This window comes from Acinonyx jubatus, chromosome B3 (genome assembly GCF_027475565.1).
Source record: "Acinonyx jubatus isolate Ajub_Pintada_27869175 chromosome B3, VMU_Ajub_asm_v1.0, whole genome shotgun sequence".
NCBI lineage: Eukaryota > Metazoa > Chordata > Mammalia > Carnivora > Felidae > Acinonyx > Acinonyx jubatus.
Window position 1 is genome coordinate 46,173,331 of NC_069386.1, and position 18,981 is coordinate 46,192,311.

General features: G+C 50.0%; 1 protein-coding gene across 5 annotated transcripts in view; it reads right to left on the minus strand.

Moving 5' to 3' along the window:
• Nucleotides 1-1,584: 1,584 nt before the first annotated feature.
• Nucleotides 1,585-18,981, minus strand: part of CGNL1 (cingulin like 1) — a 157,229-nt gene continuing 139,832 nt past the window's right edge. For 4 of the 5 annotated variants that reach the window (XM_027067351.2, XM_027067350.2, XM_027067348.2 and 1 more), the window contains 5 exons: nt 8,413-8,496; nt 7,611-7,735; nt 6,547-6,655; nt 6,075-6,238; nt 1,585-4,770 (listed from right to left, as the gene is read on the minus strand). In XM_027067351.2, coding sequence (XP_026923152.1) covers nt 4,635-4,770; nt 6,075-6,238; nt 6,547-6,655; nt 7,611-7,735; nt 8,413-8,496 — 618 coding nt within the window. In that variant the 3' untranslated portion in view covers nt 1,585-4,634. The remainder of the gene's footprint in view (nt 4,771-6,074; nt 6,239-6,546; nt 6,656-7,610; nt 7,736-8,412; nt 8,497-18,981) is intronic. The other variant, XM_027067349.2, reaches the window with a different exon arrangement.

Below are 18,981 nucleotides of genomic sequence, written 5' to 3' on the forward strand. Positions count from 1 at the left end.
CAGGTCATGATTTCACAGTTTGTGAGTTCAAGCCCCACACTGGGTTCTGTGCTGACAGCCTGCTTCAGATCCTGTGTCTCCCTCTCTCTCTCTCTGCCCTTCCCCCACTCATGCTCTCTTGAAAATAAACAGAAATTTGAAAAAATTAAAAAAAAACTTTCTGGCTAATGACTGTCTACTAACAAAGACGGGATCACTGCTGCTATCAAGTTCAAAGAAGAAATGCCAAGAATGTGGAGGAGGGTGCCTCAGGCCTGGAAGGACTTTTCCCTTTGGCTCTGGGCTCACCTTGGGTCTCCTGATCCCACCAAGAGACCCTGGCAGGGGGTCCAAGGAAAGAGCCTAAATCCAGTTTCAAAAGCAGGTAACACTAACAAGAGCACCTTTTACTACAAATGAAAAATAGATACCTCAACAAACCTGACCTTAAGGAAAACACAGGGGCACCTGGGTGGCTCAGTGGGTTAAGCATCTGACTCTTGATCTCAGCTCAGGTCTTGATCTCACAGGGGCATGAGTTCAAGCCCTGCGTTGGGCTCTGGGCTCAGCATGAAGCCTACTTTAAAAAAAAAAAAAAAGGCAAACAGAATTTATGCAAAGCCTTTGAGGACTAATTAAAATTAGAAAATCTCATTTAATATCTGAGATGCTCCATTCAGTCAGAATAAGAGGAGTCAGGGGCTGCAGAATAGCTGGATGGGCAGGATTATTTACACTGTTGGGGGAATCGACAGGGCAGTGGGCACAGCTCTGTACAGGCCACAGCACCCACCTGCAGTGAACCAAAGAATTCAGTAAAGAGCTGCACTGGGGAGCTGCACTGAGGTGGGGGAGGGGGGTAGGCAATGTTGCAGGAACCCACCAGGGCTGCCAAGGGACCCAGAGGAATAGCAATAGGAAACCAGGACCAGCTTTAGGACCAGAGGCACAAAGGGGAGGTATGGTCACCCAAGTCCTGTGGGTGCTGGAGTCACGAGTCTCCATAGGAGCCACAGCCCAAAATGTTACATGAAGCATGGAGTGACAACAGGGAAATACCCAACCCCCACCTGCTCCTATGGGCTGACCCCGAACAGGGTGGCCATAGGTCATGGAGGAGGCAGCCTTCAGGCAACAGGGCAGAGGATGTATGTGAGGACAAAGAATGAGCAACATAGGTCCCTTCCATGGAGAAGTAATTCTTTCCTGTAAAATGGGGACCCTGGTACCTGCAGTCAGCCTGTTGTCGATCAAGAGAGATCATGTGTAAACGCTGATTGTTGGAGAACCCATTTTAGTTTAGGTACAAGGAATAAACAGGGAGTATCTGTTTATTCTCAGTTACTAACACACTTCCCATTTTGCCTTGTTCTGCAAGTGGGCAGTTTGGATGTCTCAGCACATCACCAGCAGCAGGCATATTAATTCTCTCAGTGTTTATCACTGACCCACACCCACCCTTTTATTTCAGAAACGGGTCCCAGGCATGACAAGTTCCACCTCCTCAAGCAGTTTCCAGCCATTCACCTTGCTGTTTCTTGGTGGACAAACAGCCAAGCTCTGGAGCAAACAAGGGAGTCAAAATAATGGGAGAGTCAAGATTCCTGCTGGGTGACACCATTTATTGAAAGGCAACCTTGCTTTATCCAGTTCACGCACATGGAGGTAGATGTGCCCGAACGTCTCTTCCCCATGACAAACCAAAGCAATCAGACATACCCAAAAGCCGTAGCCCAACGGAATAAGCCTCTTGCCTTTGTCAAATGACACTCTGAAGCAGGAAAAAAAATTATAAAGATATACGATGATTGTCTCCTCGGCATTGCATTTGGCCACGTATTTGTTTATTAAATAAAATATTTTTTTCTTTTTAAGCTAGCTAAAGAAAATATTCTTGAATAGGGTTAGTTCTTAAAGCAACAAACAGAAAAAAATGAGTATATAATAAAATCAAATGATAGCATGTCAGAGCTGGGAAGGACCTTGCACCATGGTCCTCATTTATTCCAGGCAATCTCTGGAGCACAGGCCCCATCAAGGTCACCCCTGTCAAGGTCACCAGGGCAAGAAGAGCGAGGACTTGAAAACACCTCTCAAGTCCCAGTCCAATGTTGTTCCCAGCCCGCTACACCACATGCTTCACTGCTAGAGCCATTCTTATGTAGGGTGATGTGTTTGTTAACATCTACAGCGGCCCATCTTTTCCAGTAAGGATTCAACCCTTTTGAATGGTGATCTCTGTTCTCTTTTCATGGGCACCTTTGCTTCTTGCAGCCAGACTCATGGCTACCACAAGGAACTGGCAAGAAAGAGAGACAGTGACTTTCTCACAAACCAAGATGGACACTCACCCCCAAAGTTCCTGCATCTCCGGCCTTTCTCATCTTCCACCTGCAGTTATGAGTGAGCTGAGGCATTTTTAGGCAGACTTCTTGGCAAATTCTAAGGATGGTGGAAGAAGCAGGGAAACCAAGAATATACTGAGGGTCGAAGGGAATTCCAGTGAACCAGGCTTGTTGTGTCCCCAAGAGCACAGAGGAGCTCCGGGGCTAGGTAGGGAGGGGCTCAGCCTCTGTGTTCATTTATATGACTGTTGTCATCACCCTCTTTCCCCTAACTGCACTCCAGGAGGGGATTTTGGTCTGCTTTATTTGCTGCTGTATTCCCAGGGCCAAGGACTGTGCCTGACACATGATGGATGCCCAATATTTGCTCAATGAATGAATAGCTAAAGGGAAGAATCTCTCCACACCTCAAATAAGTAATTAGAGGCAAGAACCACTCCAAGCCAACAGAGGTGGAAGAGGGTTTGACTCAACTGGAGTGGGGGAGGGGGGAATCCTGGGGTAAGGGATGGTGACACCTGCCCTTAAACCCAGCTGATTACTCTGAATCCTGCTCAGTGGGCTCTGTGACCTCAGGTAGGTAGCACATTGAAACACCCTGCTCCTCTTGGTAACTGTCATTGAGTTCTCTGGTCCACAGGCTTCCCATCTATTAGAATGCCTGGGGACACTGTCAAAGCAACTGAACACTATTCTCTCTGCCCCACTATGTGTGTGTGTGTACATACACACACATCTTACAGTGTTCTCTCCCTGGTGTGGCCCTCCTGAGCTGTTGGCTCTACACTCTGGCCCTCACCTATAGGGGCCCAACTGTGACTGGATTTGGCCTCTGGCCGTACCTGGGAACAATCAAAGTGGGAGGTGACACTAGAAAAGCCAGGACGAAGTACTGGGATACTGCATATTCCTGATTCCATGTTCCCTATAATGCTGTCCCAGCAACATGGTCTCACCACAGACCTCAGTGAATCCCAATTACAGTATGCCTGGTGCAGGCCAATGCCCCTCTGTCCCAGGAAGCTGGGAGGAGCCTTCCAGTTTGTACAGAAACACCTCCTCTCTGACTTTCATGTTTTCCCTTGCTTTTCTGACATAAACTCGAAATCTGACTCAATCTGCCCCTTGTCTACACATCCCCCCAGCTTTCAAGAACTTCCTTCTCTTCCTTCCTCCGCATACCCACACATGCCTGCTTACCTCCTCTCCTCCCCTTCCCCGTGACCTTACTGGACACCACCTTTTCTTCCTCACATGGTTGTCCAGGAGCCTTGTCCCCACACCGTCCTACTCCCCACTAAGCAACCCTAGGCAGAGGAGGCTACTTGGAGGCCTGATGTGGGCAGAGGGAGGAAAGAACCAATAAGAAATGACAGTAAGACCCCATCCCTCTAGAAACTACATCACTTGCCAAAAGCCTTACTTAAAAGTCTCCCTACCCCAACTGTGGTAAAGACATTGCAGTTGGTGACCAGGAATTGGTCTCAGCAGGGTTCAGAAATGACAACAAAATTCTAGATAAAATAAGTAAGCAGGGCCACAGATACAAGTGATCCTCAGACTTTCTCTCCCTCCATAAGTTATTTACGAGGACCACTTGAATTCTCTTCTCAGAATTAATTGTCCCTTAACACCACGACAATTCCTTTTTTCCAACTCTCATGTCCAAAGTAGTCTGTATTCTACCCTCTCTCTCATCTAGGTCTTAATAATAATCTAATAGCTCCATGTTTTAAAAAATAGTAAGCTAGAGGTGTGGAGTTTACAAACAAGCCACCCTACAAAGCCTCTGTAATATTCCACAGGGCAACAGAAGCAGTCCATGAGAATCTGGGTTAAAATATGTACACTTTATACATCCTCTCTCTCCCCTGCACAATTGCTGTTAGATAATAACTAGCACTTTGGACCCTTTTTCTTGGTGGGGGAGGGAGGAGGGGCAGGAGCAGCACTGCAAACGGTGCCAGCAGATGGCGGTGCAGAACCCGGGCTTCCGCCTGCCAAATCAGATTCTCCAAACCCTGCAATGAGTGGTGGCTCCTCTGCCTCGGGAGTCAACATTTAAGCTGCAGTAGCCACCTGCCTGAGCTGGGAGAGGCGTGCTACCCCTTAGAGACTCTGGGAGGACCGCGACGTGGAGGAATCAGCCTGTCCTGTGACCAGGGGACGCCGGGTCTCTGTTCCGCGTGGGCGCTGCCGCTCCCACTCCCAGCCGCGCGTGCGCAGCTAGCTGCAGGTCCCCGCTGCAGGAGGCTGGCTGAGGGTCTCCGCGAGGCATGATGGGCCACCTCCACAGCCCTGGAAGGGGACTCAGATCTGGCTGATGGCAGTGCTGTCCTTGGGAAAAGTGTAGCTCAGCGGCGCCTCGTGGAGGCTCCCCCCGTCCGTGCTGAGGTCATCATCGTCCGTGTCGTCCAGCACCTTGCTCGGCAGCTTCTTAAGTCTGCTGAAAGAAGAGGGGGCATGTTTCCAGGCCCTGGGCTGCGGTTCATCTCTGTTCAGGGGATGAAGGAAGGGTCTTGGGTTCCTGTCTGTCCACCCCACTGTCTGGCAGAGAAGCCCACGGGCTGGTGTGCACCTGACAGTTCCTTCAGCAGCAGGGAGCAAACTGCCCGTGGCAGGCTGGTGTTGATAGGAAGGGCTGGGCAGGGCTGGGACAAGTTGGGTAGTACTGATTTTTCCTTTTGCCTCAAACTACAATATGTCTCGTCAGGGTGCTGTTGTTGATCCACCCCCCCCCCCTTTTCTTTAAATTTTTTTAAAATATGTATGTATGTATGTATGTATGTATGTATGTATGTATGTATTTATTTAGAGCACAAGTGGGGGAGGGATAGAGAGAGAGGGAGACACAGAATCCGAACCAGGCTCCAGGCTCTGAGCTGTCAGCACAGAACCCGACACAGGGCTCGAACCCACGGACCGTGAGATCATGACATGAGTCGAAGTTGGAAGCTTAACCGACTGAGCTGCTCAGATGCCCCCGTTGTTGATCCCATCTTAAATTTTGGTATCTTGTTTACCATGGGCTGTTGGCATTTATTTTTTATAATATTTCATTAATTATCTATCTTGATTACTGAGATTTTTGGTGCCCCCTTAAATGGTGCACCCTAATGTCAGCCCTGGGGTCAGGTTCTTGATAGAAAGGCCCTGTTTACAGGATTCTTAACGGGCTGGGGTCTTCTGTCCGTTTACAAGAGAACCACCTATGCCATCAGCATAGTCAGCCTCTGAGAAAGGCTTAGCTCTATGGATGAACATGAATCTAATCTCACCCTGCACCCCAGTGACCCTGGGGCAGGTAAAGTGACCCCCACCCCCAGTCCCCTTATCACAGCAGGGGAGCTTTAGAAACAGCTCTCTCCTGAGATAGTCTAGTCTTCATGAGGATAAGAACCCAAACCTTATCTTATTTCTCCCTACAAGCAGGAGTCCTAAGTGCTGGCCTAAGAGCTGCCTTCTCCATGGTGGTATGAGCTGGGCCTCCTGCTTTGAGCCTTGGTTACCCCTTATGGCTAAGAGGGATGAAGTGCCCAGCTGACATCAGGAGACTGGCTTGGGGATGACACATATGAGACCTGAATGAACAGATGGGGTGACCCAAGCGGATGCAGCCACTCTCTAGGATGGGATGACCCCTCAAGGCGACAACAAGGAACTGGCTTCAGACACCAGGAGTGAAAGCGCCAAGTTCTCCTCAAATGTCAGAGGAATCACGGTCCCCACGGCGCCACCACGCTCACCCACCTTAGGTCCTTCTTCATGGAATTGAGCTGTCCCTGCAGCTGCTCGTTGACATCCATCTGTTCCTCCAGCTCCCTCTGCAGCTTCTTTTTGGAACTTTCTAGTCTGTCAATTTCCTCCTCAGCCTCCTCCACCTGTCGCTTCATTGCTTTCAAGCGCAAACTCAGCTGCATTGGGAGAGAGGGCAGGTTGGGTGCTAGTTGGTCGCCCAGTCCAGCCGGGAAAGAGAAGAGTCCAGCACAGACAGGCCAGCAATCCAGCCACCGTCTCCCCAAGAGACCGAGAGATGGCAAAGGGAGCAACCAGTCTCAGCTCAGGGGCTAGGGCTTACTGAACCCCCTACTGAAGTAGGCTACAAAGGCCACACTGTTCTACGACGTGCCTGGGGTGAGGGGAAGAAGGGACTCAGCCTCCACAACTCCATCGCCCTCCTACCTGGGGTGTAAAATCCCATCTGGGAATGAGGGTCCCTCACCTGGTCCTTCTGATCAGTCAGGGACAGGTGCTCATCGTCCACCTGCATCACCAGCTCCTTCACCTTCCGCTCCAGCCGTCGGTTGCTGAGCTGGAGGCTGGCCCGCTCCCTGGAAAGGTGGGGGAGACAGAATGAGACCCTCTCATCTCAGCCCCTCAGGAGGCCCAGGGCAGTCTGCGGAGGAGGGGAAGCTCCAGCCAGGCAGCCTGGTCAATGTGATGGTTAGGGTGGGAGAACACGACAGTATGGGATGAAGGGGCTGTTCCTGGACAGGTGAGGGAAAGGGTGCCCTACGAAGGGGAGTGACCCGCCGAAAACCACAGAGTCAGCAACAGGCAGAGCTGGGACTGGAGCTGCCCTGAGTTCTTCCAGTCCCAGACTCTACTTTTACAGCAGAGGGTCCCTGACTGCCAGGGTGTGAGCATCACAGATCTCAGGCTGCTGCAGCCCAGCCCCCAAGTCCTACTGAAAACCAGACAGTGCACAGTGCCATATGCACACGCACCTCACCCCTTCCAGGAAGGTGAGGGGCCAAGAGTGAGAACGGAGGCCAGTAAAGCTCAACCCTGGTGCTGGCCCCCAGGCTGTGACCTTAGAGCTAGCTGCAGAGAATCTGCTGGAAATGAGCGTGGCCCTCTGATCCCAATGCCTCCCATCCACTGTGGGGGTCCCGCCAATCTCTGAAATGGCACTTGTCCTCTCCTCCAATACCTCTGGCCCCCGGGGCAGAGTCAACCTCCTGCCTCTAAACCAGCTCAACCTCAGTAGCTTATGAGGCAGCGCGGTCTGCTAAGGGATGGGGAGAGGGGCAGCCGCCTGGTGGGGAAGCCGGGGACTCAGGAGTAGGCTTCCTGTGCTGTCGTCCTGCTGATGTATATTCAGCCTGGTTACCTTCCTCAAGCACTCACTGGGACGGGTCTCGGTTTTCTCATCCACTGTACCTGCTCTACCCTCCTCACGTGAAGGCTCATGAGGACAAGAGACACAAATGGGAAAGCACTCTGCAGTGTGACCACCACTACGTGCCAGGCCTCTGCACCGCAGCTGGTCCTGGTGGGGCTCACCTCTCCTCGCTCTCCAGACGGTCCTCCAGCTCAGCGATCCTGGCCTCCATCTGTACCACCAGCCCCTCTTTGCTGGACCTGTAGGAACCTTCCAGGTGGATAATCCGGCTCTTTAAGTCTTTGTTCTAGAATCAGACGGGGGTGCTGTGAGGGGTGTGTGTCTGCCGCACTCTCTGTGCAGGTTTATGGGGTGGAGCCAGCATTTGGTGGGCAAGTGTGATAAGGCTGCCTTTTGTGACAGGGTGCATGGCCCCAGGGGACCTAGGGAAGCCAGCAATGTCTCCAGGGAAACAAGAGCACTCAGCTCCTGGCAGGCCAAGAGAAGAGGTTCTACCATGTGCCCTTAGGAGCCCAAGTGAAATCTTTGGCCGTCCTAGGACTCCTAGATGTCAGGCAAGAGGCGTGGCCTTCTCTTCTGTCAAACCTATCGGGGGTGGAGGAGGCAGGAAAAATAGGCTCCTCCGCCAATAACATACATAGTATTCAGTGAAGAATTTACGTCAATGGCATGTAAGAGAAATGATTCAAGTAAGCTTTGAGCAACTCACGGCTTTTTCATTTCTTTTGCGTTAAAATTTAGCCCTCTTAGGATCCAGAAGACACCACCTGCAATTTCTCCTCCCCAAGCTGCTCAACCTCCAAGCAGATTTAATATCATTGGGAAAACCTCTCTGGAAAAGACCTTGGGAACACCTCCACCTCTCGGGCGGGTTATGTCCCAGAGTTCTTTGGATGCCATGCAAAGACGACCCTGTTGGGGGTGGGTGGGGGGGGGGGTGGTCTAGTCCAAAGCCAGCCTCACCTGTCTCTCCAGGGAAATCTTGTCACACTCTAAGTCCTGCTTGACAGCTCTCTCCTGGAGTAGCTCGCCCCTCATCTGCTCCATCTGCACCAAGCAGAACAAAGCCAGCAGTGAGACAGGCTGTCTCTAGATCCTTCAGGCTCAAATGGTTCCCGGGTACCAAATTCTAACTGCCAAGCCAGCTCCTCTTCATCAGGTCATCTCCTCTTGGGGGCAGGAGCTGTTTCGCAGATACTCTTGGTTTCGTGATGATTGCAAAGATAATGACACAAAAGGCAGTAATGGTCATAGCAAACCCTGCTGCTATGGACTGAATTATGTCCCACCTCCCCCCCCCCCCCCCCACCAAAAGATACAGACTCCTTGTATCTAAGATATGACCTTATTTGGAAATAGGTTTTCTACAGAGGTAACCAAGCTCAAATGAGGTCATTAGGGTGGGCCCTAATCCACATGACTAGTGGCCTTATAAAAAGGGGAACTCTGGACAAAGGGACAGATATGCAGCCGGAAAAGATGGCCATGTGAAGAGAGACACAGGGAGAGTGCCACGTGGAGAGAGAGGATTGGAGGGAGACATCTATCGTCAAGGAATGCCTAAAGGCCAGAAAACTGCCGGAAGCTAGGAAGAAGCAATGGAGCATCTCTACAGGCCCAAGGGGAGTATGGTTCTGCTGACACTTTGATTTCAGACTTTTGGGCTCCAGGACTGTGAAATAACACATTTGTGTTGTTCTAGGCCACCCCACTGGGGGCATTTTGTTACAGCAGCGCTAGAAAACTGGTACACCTGCTTAGCACTCCACAAGCACGAGCCTGTTACGTCCCCACAACACCCCCAGGAAGTAGGCAGTACTATCTCTGCTCGGGGCACCGGGGCTTAGAGAAGCTCATGAATTTGTCTGGAGACCAACCACTCCAGCTAGCTTGCCCAGGACCGAGGATGTTCTCAGGACACAGGACTTACGATGCTAAAACCGAGTCCAGGCAAAGCGGGATGAGTCAGTGATCCAACCTGACCAAGCTCTACAGAACTAGTAACGGGGGGCAGTAGTATCCATATGAGTTCCTGACTGCTGCATTACAAGTTCAAAGTTCAGAAAAGGGTTCTACTACAGTTAGCATACCTAAGAGGCTGCTAGATTTCTCCCTTCGTGTGCCACAAACAAAAGTCAGCAAGAATACTGGGCAGCTCCAGGTGACCTGGCAAAGCCTAAATGCTACCGAGGATTTCTTCTGTATTAAGAGAAAATGAGGCTAGCTGAGCAGCACCCAGAAAGAAGTCCTATCGCCTGCCTCTGTTTCCCATTCCCAGCGGGCTTTAGGCAGCAGTGAAACAAGCACCAGAGGCAGAGGCCCCAGACCCTGTTCCCAGGACTGTCCAGCAGAGGGCAGCCTGAAGAGGCCAGGAGAACTGACAGGGGAAATAAAACCCACCCCCTCCCCTATAAGGTGGGGGTTCAGCCTGGGTAAGAGGTGTGCACACGGGAGTGCCTGGATACCTGGGGAGCATCTCTAACAATCTCACCAGGCTGGCCTCCACTGGGATTTTCATCACCTGCACAAGCACCTGAGGAAAAGAAAAGCTCACCCCTCCCCCCCCCCCCCCATCTGCCTGGAAAGCAAGACCCGGGGGTCCCGGGAATAACAGGAGACACGACCCTGTTGGGCCACACTTGCATCTCCTCCCTTCTCCCACAGTCCCTGCACTGTGCGTATGGTATGTCTGGCCTGGAGTGGGTGACAGGGAGTGCCAAGGAATAAGGCAGGCGATAGGCAGGGCCTGGACACGGAGGAGGCTGGGACTCTGCCCACAGATGAGGGAGTATCCGTGCAGTCAAAACAAAAAACATTCACATTTTTGCATTTCTGACTGGCAGGCTTCTAAGTCAGCAGGGTTCAGAATTTTACAACAGGAGACACTGATGCCCAGGGAAGTTATACATGTGACCGGAGATAGCAGGACTAGAACCCAGATCAAACCTACTCACAGCCCACGACTCCACCTGCCCTGGCTCTCTGGACCAACATGCCGAAAAGGCTTCAAATGGATCTAGGGTTCGCATACAGCTGTCTTGTAAAACCCAAGGGGAGAAGGCAGTCTCCTTAGGTCATCCTTGCATGCAGTAGGGGGAAAATGCCAGCAATGCAAAGGGTCAGCAGGCAGAGCGTGGAGAATTCTGCCCCGTGACCTGGCTCCCTCCCTGCATGGCCCCAGAGCCCTTGAGAATCACATGCTATAAAGGTGCCGGAATATTCCCGTAACTGCCACAAGAGCACAAAGTCCACAGCTAATGAATGCGGGCTCACAGCCCACTCGGAGCGGGGCCTTTGCACACACCACACCACGCACGGAGGGTGTCAGCACGGCCGGGCCACGGGACTGCAATGTGCCTCCCGGGAGGAAGCGACGCGTTCACGCCCCTGGGCAGAGGCCAGGACTCCACTGAGAACGCGGTTAAACTGTCACTGTGATGGGAAGTAATTACACAGACGAGCAGTGGCCGCCTGGCTCTTCTTCTGGCTCCGGGTTCACTTGTGTGTGACCTGAGGCGCCTCACCTTTGGGAGGCAGACTCGTCTCTACAACAAGGCACTCGAACAAAACAGCCTGTGAAGGCCCTTCGAGGTGGCCAAAAGCAATGTACAGTGAAAGCACATTTTGGTGGCTCTGCCACCCTCTGGGGTGCTGTGTGGCTCTCCTGAGGAAGCCAGAGGCCCCTGCCCCCATCCCTGCCAAAGAGGAGTCACCCCATCTCTCTGGACTCTGAGGAGTGTCCCCGGAAAAGGCTTTGCCCTGTCAGGTGCCAGTGAGCGTGTGTCTGTGAACACACCAGCTTGCCTGCTGGGGGACAGCGGGTCTTAGGATGATGGGATGGGTCAGGATACACTACACAATCAGCCCCAGGACGCTTAAGACCAACGCAGGACCTGCCCTCAGTACAGCCATGCGGGGGACAAAGGAACCAGTCCTGTATATGCAGCACATGGCAGAAGTCACAGCCCAAGCTCACAGGACCGGGGAAAGAGACCCTCAGTGGCAACCTACCTGAGAGGTCTGAGGGGAGCAGGAGAGGGAATAGAGCTTGCCAAATCAGGGCCACTGGTGAGTCAGAGTGGCAGGTGGGAAACAGGACGGGCTGCTGGAGGAATTGGACACGCAGGGACAGGGGACAAGCAGGTTAAGAGATGGGGGACAGGGAGCAGTCACATAGGGCCCGTCAGAACAGGTGACAGGAGCAAGCATGGAGACTGCACTCACTAAAGGAAATCTTGAGCATCTTTACAGTGCTGTCTCATTTTGTCCTCACCCCTCTGGAGGAGGTAGGTCCTGTTAATAGCCCCATCGGCCCCTGGAGCCCAGGAGAGGCTGTGGACACAGGCACGGAGACTGGGTGACACCAGCTGAAGCCGTGGGACTGATGAGACCCCCAAGGTGAACTGTATGATGAGGACCCAGAAATGTGCCCTGGGGAGCATGCTCCCCCAACTCCATTAGGGGAGGCTGGGAGGAAACCAGGGCACAGCCCTGTCCCCAAAGCCAAGAAGGCTGAGGATTGAGGAAGGTCAGGCATAAGGAAGCCCAGGAAAGAGCACCTGAGCAGGACAAGAAGTCCACTCTGGAAGGCTCAGCAGAGGGGGGAACCCAACCACAAAAACTGGGAAGGGAAGGTGCCGGGCATGAAGAGGTGGGTCAATACCTCTCCTTGAACTCCAGCGGTGACAAGAGTCACCTATAACTGGAGGGCTGGGGACATGAGGTTCCCCAAAGAGGACTGCCACAGAGGGGCCCCAAACCTATCAGCAGGCAAGGGTGAGAATCATGGAGGAGAGGAAAATTCTAGATGCTGGACAGTAACGAGAAGGGAGCTGGACAGGGAGACTGACCGTGTACGGGGAGGGACAGGATGCAGGCCTGGTGCCGGGGGAAGCATGGAGTAGGAGAGACCGTTCTCTGAGCCTCTGAGAGAGCATAATGCAGGACTTAGGGGAGGCAGGCACCTGTAGCTCAGAGGCCTGAGAGTGAGGGAGGGGAGGAAAGGAAAATTATTTTCCCCAAGTGTGCGTTAAGGAAGAACTGCAGGTTAACAGTTGCTGCGAGATATAAGGCCAAAAAGTACCAAAAGACAGTAATAGGCCAGCAGAGCAGAGGCAGAGGTCTCACTGCAGCTGTTTACAGCATCTGCTTTTAGGGGGTAGGTGGTGACTGCTACAGCTGTGCTCCAGGCCTGAGGACCGAGCAGGGACATACCAAGAAGCAAAAGCCCCCGGTGATAGGCGCGGTGGGGCAACTGCAAGTGTCCTGGGCATGTGTGGGCCCTTCAATCCTCCTAGCCCTCTGTGAGGCAGATGTTATCACCCCATTTTCCAGGTGGGAGGTTCAGGAACTTCGGAAGCAGTTTTGGGATTCTCACCCAGGCTTTCTGGCTAAAAATCATTCACTCCTTTTCTCCCTCTTAGCACATGTGGGAAAACCCCGGTCTCTCAATGAAGGGCAAATCCCACAAGGAGAGAGCATTCTGGCGGGATCTTCCACAGAGGAGTGAGGCAGACAGTGCCAAGGAGGGACTCGAGGACCACCAAGGGGCCATGCAGTGCTGAACCCAGACCGGAAGTTCAAGACAAACCTGCAACTTAAAGATGCAGCCGGTGCCCAAAGCCTTGTTCGCTCAGTGCCCCTTATTGGAAAATCTGGGTCCTACCAGGACACGGGCCTCCCAGTGCAAACGAACACTCAGAGGGTCAGCATGCCAGAGGCCTCCACAGGTTCAAGACCTCCCTGGAGAGCCCAGGGCAAAGGGTGAAACTCCAAAACAAGCAAACACACAAAAAAACCGAAAAACAAAAACAAAACAGTAATTATTTATACTTCACATCCCCTCAAACGATGACTATTAAAATGCAAAATATTTGCACTTAACAAAATGCACTATTAAATGCAAAATAAATCAGAGCAAAGAACAGGAAGGAACAAATGTGCAACCATAAAACCTAACAGTTAATGTGACTGGGCCATCAATTTTTCTCAAGTCTTTTGCAATCCAAGGCTTTTAGCAGGCAGGACAAGTTTCCTTCGGTTCTTCAGAAAGAACAACCTGACAGAAAATTCCAAAATAAATCCACTGCGTGGAGCATTATACAAGGAATACCATGTGAAGTGACGGATGCCACGCCCGAGGCTGGGTTTTAGCTCTACTCAATACAGTGATCTCTAGGATGGGCCCAATGACTTGAGAAGATTCTAGATCAGATCCTTCTTCCTCTCACCCGCACTGGCAGGAAAGGAAAGGAAAGAAAAGGGGAAGTGGAAGGGGAGAAAAGCAAAGAAAAAAGAAAAAAGAAAAAAAAGGAAAAGAAAAGAAAAGAAAAGAAAAGAAAAGAAAAGAAAAGAAAAGAAAAGAAAAGAAAAGAGAAAAGCCTCTGGCTTGGCCAGCTTCCTCCTTTGGACTAGAGAAGTAAATCTGAGTCTGGGAAAATACTTCTTTATAGAAGTTTAGTGCTTCATATGCTGTTTACCCTTCAACTATATTAAATAGACCAAATAAAAACTTCCAATCAAATTAGAAACAGAATAGGAGCTGAAAGCAACAGTTTATCACAGCTGGACTGAAGGAATGCTAAACCTAGAACATTCCAATCAGAAATAACAGTATCAGACTCCAGTGGGGTTTATGTCAGAGGCACCCATGACCTGAGCCAGCACTCAGGATTAAAAGCAGCTGCTCTGGGTTAACAAGAAGCCAAAGATATTTATGACTGCTAATAACAATATTTCATCCCATCACCTATGTTTACCACTGGGCTGTAAAGGGCCTTGTGACCTACACTCCTGGCTGGTGTTAAAAATACCAGGAAGATCCTCAATCATAAGAGAGGAAAATCATTATTAACCAACTATACACATTGGGTTTGGAGCAGCCCATACAGCAGCAAGTAGTTCTGAGAGTAGGATTGTTTTAATTACAAGGAAAAAAAAAACCAAACCATTTTGATCCTTCTGTCACTGACTACAAAGGAGTACCATATCCTAGAGGATGCATCATCCTGGTGCAGACTGAAGAGCAGACTGGCGCCCACCACCTGGGAATGACTGCACAGGCCTGCAACCTTATCCCCTGGGACTTATCCTATAGTTGCCAAGGCAATAGCAAAGCCTCACTCAGCCCCTAGAAAGAACATAAAGCGACCCAAAGCTCTCCAGTTGGTATTTTTCCTCTTGTCTGACAGCTGCCCATGTCAGATGAATCACCTTTCCACCAGGCTGGGTTACCTTGGCCTCTGTGGACAAGAAAATGCCTCTCCATTTAGGCCCAGCCCTACTGTTAACTGTTGGTATTCAATCACCAGCAATGACACAGCAGTGCCCAGTGAGCTAGAACATCAGCCTGACACATTTAAAACCAATGCTGGGCTTCTTTCACTATGTAAATTCTGGACTCACAGGACAATCAAGAGAAGATCAGGTGAACATAAACCCTCATCCGTATTAAGAGACACCATGGCTTCATCTTTCACTTAGGAATAGAGGCCCTAAATGTATTTGGGGGAGGAGGCAGGTCTTTACCAGTCTTAGTCTAATGCTGGGATGATGGGAACAGGTGGGAAGCAATGGTTTTGGAGCCAAATCCTAGGTTCCCCTCTTACAAGCTTCGTGACCCTGGGTGGCCACTTACTCACAAGGCCTGGAAATAGCGACAGAAAGCATGCACAGCACAGGGCACAGCACCCAGCACTTAGGGAATCCTCAGTAAAGACAGCTATTGTAAATGGTTTTGGAGGAAAGAGAGCAAAGAGGATTTCTCTGGATTTAAACAGACCAAACCCAGTAAAAGATCCACTATTTAAATGAATTTTCCTTCAATTTACAAGTTAGAAACCTTCCTGCATATGGTGAACCCATATTTGGTTTCAAAAACCGAAACCTCTGTTTTATAGAATAAGCTGTCACTTTATCAGCTCTAAATTCATCCCTCTCCTTCCTGTTAGCCACATATGAAAACAAAACCCAAGCATCCAAAAATTTGAAAAAACTTTTCTATTAGGATTCCCTGAATCCATCAGTCTGAAAAATAACATCCTGAGCATGTATGGAAAGGCCTTATTAGAGTTCATAAATAACGTGTCCAGCACTTGTTGAGTGTCAAATGTATGCATAAGAGGAGGGGGAAAAAAAACATGGAAAGGATAGAATGTTTGATCTCAAAACTGCCTTTCCTATTTTCTGTCCCTGGAAAAAGCCCAGTTGAGCTTCCTCCTGGTCTCCCGTTCACCTGTCCCAAACCAATCACATTAACCTTCTAGAATACTATGTAAGCTTCTCTGTCTGCTCCACAACCTTCGATGGCTCCCCACTGCCTTCAGGATAGGGTCCATTCAATACCCTCAACCTGCCTCTCCAAATTTATCTCCTATTATTTCCTTATGGAAACCAGAAACCTAATCAAGCCATAGCAGTCCATTCATTGCTCCTTGAAACACTGCAAATATCCTACGTCCCAATCTTTGTTCACACCATCCATTCTATCTAGGATTCCCTTCCCACTCCTTGGTTTGTCTAAATCTTACCCTTTCTTCAAAACTAGCCCCATGGTCTTCCCTGCTATGATGGCCTTCCTCTAAGAACTCCCATGGTCACCCCTGCTATGATGGTCTTTCCCTCATTACCTGCCTACATCTCACACTTGGCATTGAGTATCTGCACTTTGTCTTGTTAGTTACCATTTCTGGGGGCATGGTCCATCTCTTCAAACACAGCACTCAAGGACAGGGACCACTTTTGATCATTTTGCAGCCTTACCACTACATGCTACTTATGCACACAGTAGGTATCCGTCACACCTTACGGGCACTAGTAGATAGAACACTGGGGAGTCAGGAGATCTAAGGCAACTAACAACTAACTGGCTGTGTGAATTGGCAAGATCGTGGGTGGCCCTAGGCCTCAGATCTCTTGTGCACTGCAGGAGAAGTCTGGGGAGAGGAACTTGGAACTCCTTGCCAGATCTAAGATTCTCTGAAATGGGTTGGCCATTTACTGATACTTCCGGACAACTTTTTTTCCCTGAGCTTTTCCACAAAAGCCTTCCCACAAAGACTAGGGGAAAAATGAGAGATGTTTGGGGGGAAGCGAAATTCAGAAAGGGAGCTTGTAAGAATGCAGGATTTAAGTAAGAGCTGTAACCTTTTTCTTTTCAATTTAAAGAGAGCAAGACCCAAAAAGTATAAATTCCCCATGTCTTCTCTTTTCAGAGCCTGATAGCAGTTTGCTGAGCGTCCAGGGCTGACGTTATAAATCAGCTTGGAGATATGAGACAGGCGCCATTTCCTGTTCTTTAGGAGATGTCCCTGTTAAGGAGGTGTCATAGGTCTGAGGGGGCAGAGAAGAAGGCATCTTAGTTTTGGAAGTTTCCCCTTTCTCTGATTCTGGCAGGAAGGCAGCAGGCACATGGCCCTAGACGTTATTAAAGTAAGTAGATTGAAATCAGGATCCAACCATCTATACCCTTCCTTGGAGCCTTTAGGAGAGGGGGAAAAAAAAAAAGGCTCAGATTAACCTTGACACTGACTGAGAATTAAATGTTTTCCAGTGAGGCAGGTATTTGGTCAACCCATTTCTCTGCACTATGCTTCCTCACGAATCCAGAGGCAGCAAAGGCCAGAAGAGGGGCCCTGGGCACTGGATCAGGAGACAACACTTCAAGTCAGGAGTTTTGTTTTGTTTTGCTGTTGTTTTTTTTAGCAATTCCTACATGAATTTGAACATGATGCTCCACTCTTCTGCTTAAAACAGATACCAGGCTTCACCTTCCCTCCCTACCTCAGAGAGGGCAGGGCGCAGAAAGGAAACAGAAGAGGAGAACAGAATGAACAGGACAAAGACGCTGGAGACTGCGGAACCCTTTCTTCGGACTTGCAGCTCACACAGGGAAGGATGGGGAATTAAAGAGTGTCTCAGACACTTAGTTATATGCAGCCAGTCATGGCACCTCAATGTTAGAATTTGGAGAAGCCTCCAGGAATCTCCTGAACAAACAGCCTCACTTTCATAGACTTTAGAGACTGCGCTCAGAGAGGCTAGGACTTTCCTGGAGCTCCCTGGGGCTGTTGCAGGAGTCAGGCCCTGGACTCAAAGTCTGGTGCTCTTTCCAGCAGTTCTGTGCCTCCCATGCTCAGGTGAGAGAAGGAAGAAGGGGCCAAAAGAAACTGATTTAAGCGATCGGTGTTCGTAGTTTTAGGCCATCAGCTGAGCAGAGGGAGGCAACCACTTTCTGTGTCACTGGGTCTGTGTTTTGGTTTTGGTGTAAAACATGGGGTCTGGGAGTCTGTTTTCCCTGCCTGGTTAGGGACTGGATGACAGACGTTCCCCCCATTCCCTGCATACATCATGAGAAGCATTAGCAAAACAAATTCATGGCCACTTCTGTTATAACGAATGCTCAGCAGATCCTGAAATGCCCTGTGGCAATGTGGCCGCTCAGCCAAGCTGGCAGGAACATGTCACCAAGCAGCTTTTATACCAGTGTAGGAACTTAACAAAATGCAGACTTTAGCAAGAACCCGTGAGGGCTCAAGTGTCAAGGCTGGGCTCCCCATGTGGACTTCAGATTTTCACGAGAATCTTCTCTGAGCTTCTGCAGCTCCGGCTGGTTGGGCTGCCAGCCCCCTAAGCAGGATGCTACCAGCACAGCACAGAACACGCAGGCAGAACTGAATCTGAGCTCAGTGGGAAGGGAGGACAGAGCCTCGGATTGCAAGTTCTTCACTCTCAGAAGCAAAACAGCAGGACTGTCGTGCTTGTTTGCAAAGAGCCTGTCAGTAGGGAAACAGTGGCAAATGGAGAAGAAGCCAGTGATTCCCCACTGACTCTGAAGAGGAGCTACCAGCTTGGAATGGCATTGTCCCCAATCACTGGCACCTCCAGTTTTTGGGCATCCTGAGGCGGGGCAAAGGTGGCGCATGTGGATAAGTAGAAGAGTGAGTGACCTGAGGAAAGTGCTGCTTTGGATAAAGATTTTGCCCAAATTAACTTGCTTTCTCAGATTTTTCATTTTAATCCTTTATACAGATATTTTTTTTTCAATTATACGCAGCATCATCCAAGGCTTTTAGGTTTTATTTGCATTGTTTAATTAAGAAGGTGCCCAAAGCAAGTCAAGTGGCAAAGAGCTTTCCAAATGTCTATGTACAGCTTCTCCAGAACCATGTTCAGCCCAGCATACAACTGAGTTGTCACTGAGAGTACATCCCTTCAGAGGTTTCTACAGGCAGCCACATGTATCATTTGTAAATGAAAGGCTGAGATTAGAGAATACAGGTTCTCTTCAAAACTGCCACTGCGTATCTTGAATCCTGTCCCATAATGGTTCCACGTGCGATCACTCTAAACTTTTTTTTAATTAAAAAATGGGAAAAAAAATTCAGAACCCTTGGGATTACATGGAGTGTAGTTTGGGAAATGAGTTCTATTATCTACGGCGTGAGGACAGAGAGAACTGCCCCTGCTATCTCCAGGTGCTGCTGTACGGAGAGATCAAAGATAAGGGGAATTCCTTCCCTTTGAAAACTGCAA